The 7,724-nt window shown below is 39.1% G+C and overlaps 1 protein-coding gene across 2 annotated transcripts in view; it reads right to left on the reverse strand.

The window, feature by feature from the left end:
* Positions 1-3,612, reverse strand: part of DNAH5 (dynein axonemal heavy chain 5) — a 116,178-nt gene extending 112,566 nt beyond the window's left edge. For both annotated transcript variants that reach the window (XM_041411771.1, XM_041411770.1), the window contains exon 1: positions 3,556-3,612. In XM_041411771.1, the coding sequence (XP_041267705.1) occupies positions 3,556-3,612 (57 nt within the window). The remainder of the gene's footprint in view (positions 1-3,555) is intronic.
* Between the last annotated feature and the right edge of the window lie 4,112 nt (positions 3,613-7,724).

Consider the following 7,724-nt stretch of genomic DNA (forward strand, 5'->3'; position numbering starts at 1 on the left):
ATCCACAAGCTTTTGCAGAGCCAAAAGGACCTGCATAATAGACTTTATACTCTTATGTAAATATCTTTGCTACTTTCTGAAGGAATTTTCAAATACCTGGTATACCTGTAACTACTACAATGCCTTCATAAATGCTGAATGCATTTGAAATATTTTTCCATATAAAAGAAAAACACACAAATCCTATTTTATACAGATATGTCTGAAGAACACAGTTGAAGATTAATTTGTACATGTACTTTGTGCTATTTTACCCCTCTCTTACCCTATGAATATGGTCTTCAGTTTCCTGAAAGTGAAGTGCCATCATAGGATTGGCTTTCCCTACATGTTTTTAAACATGAGCAGAAATTTTCCTCCTCATTAGACATGCAAAAAGCAACCATTTTGTCTGAATCAACTTCATTCATACTAGATGGTAACAACAGAATACTCAAAACTATTGTTCCAGTAACTTGAACACAACTGATAAGGCATCTTTAAAAAAATAATAATAATACAACTCACTACTCTATCAATTAGTTTCTATTTAATACAGAAAGAAGCCTTTTGTTTTACCTAAACTGCAGAGAGACTACTTTTGTACTCTGCTTGTGTTTCCAATATAGAGCCCCAGATATATTACTATACAAGATTACAGCTTACACAGGTTTTTCAGTCACCTATACAAGACTACATCTTACACTGTTTTTTACACAGTCACCAGCTCCACCTATACAGATGCTCTTGACATGTTCATACCCTCCATTTCTTCTACAAGTTGCTGCTTGTATAAGCTGAAATCATGAGCACCTTCTTCTCAAACTGAGCAATCATGCCCTGACATTTGTTTCTGTTTTTTAAAATGTTTTAATTGCTGTGTCTCAAGCCCTATAACAAATATACATGCTATTGTGTGTAGCTGTTCATACAGCACTGGGCAATATTTGTTGTCCAAGTCCACCAACAAGAATATTCATTAAGATACCACCAAACTTTAAAAGTCTAATTAACTTAAATTACTTAATGAACCATGCCTAGAGAAACAGGAAACTATTAACTAAATGGTAAAGCTATAGTTTTATGAAGATTAAGACTTTCACTTGTATTTATCATGTCACTGTTGGAAGGTATTTGTTTTGATACGTTGGACATTTCTATTACTAATGCAAGTTCCACACATTTTTTCCTGAGAGTTGCTACAGTGCAATGCAAGGACAGTCAATGCAATTCAAGCTGTCATGCTTCTATATTTTGATGAGTTACCATTTCTACAAACTTCCTTCCCAAATGAAGTGTTGCTTCATCACAAACTCACACATTAGCTGTTGCAATCATTGGAAGAGACTTCTGCCTCACTTTTAGGATTAGGTTGTATGCAGAAAAGTAGAGGAAACCTAACTTCAGTGTTTTCAATAGCAATTCACTAATTTATGCATTTAAAAACACTGAGTCTATGCTGGAAACTGTCTCCCAGTCTATCTTCTGAGCTTCCATTTGCATACTACTAAAAGAATTAGTTTTTAAGATATTCTTTACTTATGATTAGGAATTTCAGAGAATTAATTACAAGAAAATGCTGAGCTTTCTACCTCTCATTCTTCCCTTTCCCCTTTAGCTACCCTCACATCAAATCAGCATTGTGGTCATGGCCTAAGAGTTTTTGTAATTTTATATCCTGCAGTATTCACTACAGAAGTACATAGGCCTAAACAGAATCTATACCAAAAAATATTATCCAAGAATAGGCAGCTCCAAGTAATTCAGGATTTCATAGAACACTGAAAGACGAAGACTTGAAGATAGAAGAATGCTGAAAAACACACAGGATCATTTATGTAGGTAAAAGAGAAATTGCTGTTCCATGCAGTAACACCAACATGCAAATCCTGAAAAGTATTAGCAGCAACTCTGATCAAGGTCATACATCAACGCCTCTTCCTAATGTCCCATGATGTAGGAGAATGCAGTATTTACAAGAGATAAACACTGTCTCACTTACATATCAGGAAAGCTTGTCCAAGTTTTTTATGGTACGCCTTCAGCTCAGTTTTTCATGTAAAGAACAACACAGGTAACATGGTCAAGTTTAGTTTTGGGTTTCTTTTACCACCTTTGGTTATGAAGGTAAGAAAGGTTATATGACACAGTCCCATAATAGATGAAGGTCCAAAGCTAAACTCATTAACTGAAATGTCCTTTTCTGAAGATTAGTCCAGCTGCAACATGTAGCTTGATTTATGTTTCATAAAACCTTAAAATTCCTAATAACTAAATACTGAAAATTTGGCGCAGAAACTAATTTCAGTAGACATCTTCTCCTGAAGCAAGAAAAGGGAGAGATTCCTAAATCTATCTTTCATATACCTAAACCCACAAACATCTCACCATCAGTCTGAAGAAATAATTTGAGATTAAATTAAAAGTTTCAGAAAGTTTCCTAGCTGCTAAAAAAGGATATCTACTCAAGTAGCAGGTACTAAAAGAGCACAAGTCAGGGATTCAAGGGGTTCATTTTTTGAAACAAGAGGCTTAGAAACCAGCTATTGACTATTGCCAGCTTCTCCATTACAGACTGTAGCTGCTGATGCAGACACCCTGAATAGACATAGCAAGAATGTTGTTTAGTATGCAAGTCATATGCACACAAGATAAAACTTGTTCTGAACACTCTTTATCCAGCAAATGACACATTTTGTTGTCAGAATACTGAGCATCACTGAATTTAGACATGCTGAAATCAGAGTCTTTTGGATGAGCAAGACTTTACAGGGAAGTTCAATAGTGAGAGAGTCAAAAAGTAACAATGTTTTATTGTTAATTTACTGACTTATCCAAAATTTATTTAACCAGTGTGAAATTCATTTGTCTCTCCTTGAACTTGCTAAGATGCTTTATATTACATAAGCCTTGCTCATGAATTTCCCATCAAAAGTAAACTGCACACCATTTCACTTATTTTCAAGCACCCTGAGTTTTCAATTTTCAAATTTCAGTGTTTTTATTTCCTCTTTCCAAAAAAATACAACCCCTAAAGAATTAGGGCAGTTCCCTTATCTAACTCTTAAATCTCAAAAATCAGAGCTCTGCATATGTGGTATCACATTGCATTAACTCAGGAACAGTTTGCTTAAATAACCAGCTTTTAAAATGAGTCCAAGTATCTTAATGACTTCTATAGTCTGTTGTGGTTTCTCAATGCTAAGTATTGCCTTCAAAATTTTATTCCCATCTTAGAAGTATGGGGAAAGTGAAGTTACATTTCTATTTTCCTTCATGGCAGAGTCAGCATGTGTTTTGTTGCCACATCAAACTCTTTAGTGTACTAATATAGCATTTGTGAAATTATACCATTACCAGACCACTGCAACAATCTGGGCAAGATACAAGCACCACTAGCCAAATGCATAAACACCTCCCAGTGCAAATTTGGCTTTCAAAACAAATTGTGCAACTATCATCCATTTATGCCTATTTTAAAACACTTTTTTCCATGCCCTCCCCCCTCAATACACATTTTTATTCAAATTATATATTTATTAGTCTAAACCTAGTTCAAAATTCAGTTTTCCTTACCTTTATCACTCTGCCAATGCTTCGTTTCCAAAGCTGCTTTCTTCCAGCTCTAAACATTGTGCTATTCAATATAACAATATAAGCGTCAAGCACTGTTTTTCAGGAACAATCCCTAATCCATGGGGAAAGCTTTTACATTCATCATTTTGTACTCCCCCCAACCTTTTGTTTGCACTTGTTTCTTTCCTTTCAGTAGGAATGCCAAAATAACTCCGGGAAATATAGTAAGGACATAAAAACCCCAGTACCTATTAACCTTATCTCTGTATTTAAAATTCACTTCTAGTGTGCATACAAATTGCTAGAAAATTAAATTGCACTACCACAGAAACAAGAGTTCTCTAGCCACCAGAATTTACTGCCTATAGATTAGGCCTTGAAAGTTACTGCTACCAACCACAGTGTTGTTAAGGTGATACTGTTTACATACAAACACGGCTGGATACAATTCATCACACTCAAGGGCACCATAAGTATTTGCAGAAGTCAATTTTATAACTGCTTCTCTGATTTGTGTTTAGCCTTCTGAAGCAATCCTTGTGTCAACAGGCATCTTTGTTTCCTTGTCACAGGTGACTGTTTAAATATACAGCAACAGTCAAGCAACTTTCAAATGTCTTTTACCGACAGACTTGTAAATTACTGAGTTTTCTATTCATGCTTTGATAGAAGTACGTTCAGTTACACTTATTTTTCAGTTGTACAGTGGTTGCTTGATACAAAAATTTTTCTTCAGCAAGAAATGTTAGGTTTTTTCCTTCCTAAAAGAGCTTTAATTTTTTTCCACTTCAGTGACTGAACATAATCCAATGTCCTCTTGAAAATGCCAAGAAAAACAATCCAATTATCTAGTATTAGTAACAAGAAAACAGACATTTTACAGCTATTTCTGGCTTAAAATGTCCCTAAATATTTCTGCTTCCACTCATATCAATGTGAGTCATGTCTAAAAGCACTTGACAACCTTAGCATTGACAAAAATCTCATGAGTGAAAACCATTTCCCCTGCATTATCTACATTTTCCCCACCTACTCTAGTCAAATCCAGTTGTGCATACATGTTTGAAAGAGAAAGACTGAAAAATTGCATTTAGGGTAAAAGTAAACATCCACAGATTTCTCTGAACCCTTTACACAGTTATCGTTTAAAATTAAACACAATATTAAATATTACATATAAAGTTAATTCCTATGGATATATTCAAACTACTGATGAATTAATTGTTGACATTCTGTTGGAAGGAGTCCAGAGGAGAGCCACTAAGTTGCTCACAGGACTGGAGCAGCTCTCATGAAGACAGGCTGAGAGGGCCAGATCTGTTGTGCCTGGACAAGAGCAGGCACTGGGGAGATCTTCCAGCACCTACCATTTCCTAAACAGGGGCCTGAAAGAAAACTGGAGGGACTTTTCACAACGGCATAGTAGAGATAGGACAAGAGGGAATGGCCTTAAACTGCAGGACAGCAGGCTCTTCACTGTGAGGATGGTGACGAACTGGCACAGTTTGCCCAGGGAAGCTGTGTATGCCTCAGTCCTGGATGTGTTCAAGGCTGGCCAGATGGGGCTTTGAACAATCTGGTCTAGTGGAAGGTGTCCCTGCCCATGGCAGAGGGGTTGGAACCAGCTGATCTTTTATGTTCCTTCCAACCAAAACCATTCTCTGCTTCTATACTTATTTGTATTATGTATGCAATTTCTAAAGTAAAAGCTCAGGCAAACAGGCTCAACTACACCATGCAGCAATAAAAGATCTTAAAAAAAAAATAAATAAAAGAGGAAAAAACACCTTACTTAAATCTCTTGAAAAACCAGCTAAAAATCATGGATCTTTTTCCTAAAATGCTATAAAGTCACAGCAAATAACTTACAGAATCACAAAATTATAAGAATTTTTAAAAATCTCCAGAAGTTATCTAGACCAGTCTTTTGCTCAGAGCAGGTCCAATTAGAGTGGGTTGTTCAGAGATGTTTGCAGATTTAATATCACTAAGGGTGAAAATTCTGCACCCTCTGGAGCTGTATAACTGTGCCAAACATAATTTCACCATCCAGCATAAAGACTGTTCCCATCTAGCTAAAATCTGCCATGTTCCAGTTTGTGTAGGTTGGCTCTTATTACTGCAAACCTTAATGAAGCATTAATCAAGGGTTCAGCTCTGTTGTCTCTCTACCCTCTCATTAGACAATTATAGGCTGCAATAAAATCTCCCCTTAGCCTTTTCTTTCTGTGGCTAAACGAGCAGAGTTCTCTCAGTACCCACTGCTGCTGCTTCCCATTTTTCTACACAGCCATCCATCTCACCACAGAAGGTGATCAGGCTGTTCACGAAGAATGTGACACTGGTAAATTTATGATGGCTGCTCACAATCAGCTTCTTGGTGCTTCGTGTGCCGTGAAATGGCTTCCAGAGCAGTCTGCCCCACAACCTTACCAGGAGCAGATTATTGGTGTGACATTCCCAGGATCCTCCCTTTTCTCCTCTTTGTAGACAAGAGGACACAGTCTTAAACTGCGCTAGGGGATGTTGTGGTGTGATGTCATAATCTGCCTCACTTTCCCTTGGTTTCTCCCTGAAATTTCCTTCCCCAGGTGAGTTGTCAATCACCCTTCCTTTCCCCACCCTTGACCCCTGCTGGGCACTGTCTATCAACCCAGAAATTCCAAGGAGAGCACTGAGCAATTGGCAGGTTCAAAGGATGCTCTCCATCCCCTGGGGGGCCATTGGCCCACCCAGGTGTCCCTCTCACCTGAGACCCCCTCCCCCTGTACCTGGTTGGTGCTCCCTAGGTCCCCTCCCCTGCCCCAGTGCCCAGGTAAAAGGGCAAGCAGACCACGAGGTCCAGGTTCCAGTAGAGAGTTCATGGGAGTTACTGCAAGATTCAGACACTGTACCACCTAATAAAAACTCTGGATTAAAAACTCTCCATCGGGACCCACTCCTTCCTTCACCATCGCCTTAAAGGAACCTTCAGCTCAGGAAGGCCTGAGGAGTGACCCCCTCAAAGCAAGCTCCAGCCCGCAAACACTGGAGCTCGGGGCACGTCCAGACTCGTCTCCACGTGCTCAGCTGCAAGCACAGGTACGGAATAGCGACTCTGGGGAGAAAACACCAGAGGTGCCGCTATTCAGTCAGCAGCTGAAACCAGACAGACCAAGGCAGTCCCATCTGTAATATTGGTACACTCCAATAAGGGGAGGTTTAGGTTGGACATTGGGAAGAATTTCTTTGCAGAAAGGGTGACTAGACATTGGGAGGGGCTGCCCAGGAAGGTGATGGAGCCATTGTCCCTGGAGGTGTTTAAGAAAGACTGGGTGTGGTACTCAGTGCCATGATCTAGTTGACACAGCAGTGTTCAGTCATAGGATGAACTTGATGATCTCAAAGGTCTTTTCCAATGCAATTGATTCTGTGACAGGTGTAACATTTGTCTTTTTCTAGTTATCAGGAACCTCCGCAGATCATCATGAACTTTTGAAGAGAGATGGGTCTCCAAACGACACTGGTTTCCTCTCTCAGGACTCAGGTGTATCTACCCCCATGGACTTCTATACAACCAATTGGCTTAAGGGCTCCCTAACACTACCTTTGGCTACCACAGATAATCCCTTATTTTTGTTCACATTGCAAGGAGGCTTGAAGCTCTAAAAGAGCCAGAGGGCAAAGCCAGCTCATGAAAACTGATTTTAAAGTCACTGAAAACTTCAGCCTTCTCATGTTCTTTGCTCCTTAGTCTCCTGTTCCCCTGAGCAGTGGGGCTACATTTTCTTGTGCTGTCCGTGTACTTAAAAATGATATTGTCATTTCCCTTTGACCTCCTCACAAGTTTGAACTCCAGCTGAGCTTCTTAACCCTTTCTCTGTGAACTCAGGGTGTCTATATCCTATAGACATTCATTGTGTCTATATCCTTCCTGCGTGGCCCTGATTCTATTTCATCCCAAGCTTCTAAGGATGCTTGCATGTTTTCATTCATACCCTCTGTATTCATGCATGCTGGCCTCCTACAAGGTCTCTTCTTCCTTCTGCACATTGAATGGCCTGTCTGTGTGTTCCAATGATGTTATACTTGCAGGTCACAAAGTTTTCTTCAGCCCTGTTTCCTACTAGGGAAGTCCTTTATGGGTTTCCACCAAGAAGATTCCCTCAAGAAGTCAAAATATCTGATGT

This window comes from Onychostruthus taczanowskii, unplaced genomic scaffold, assembly GCF_017590055.1.
Source record: "Onychostruthus taczanowskii isolate IOZ18803 unplaced genomic scaffold, ASM1759005v1 scaffold37, whole genome shotgun sequence".
NCBI classification, from domain to species: Eukaryota; Metazoa; Chordata; class Aves; order Passeriformes; family Passeridae; genus Onychostruthus; species Onychostruthus taczanowskii.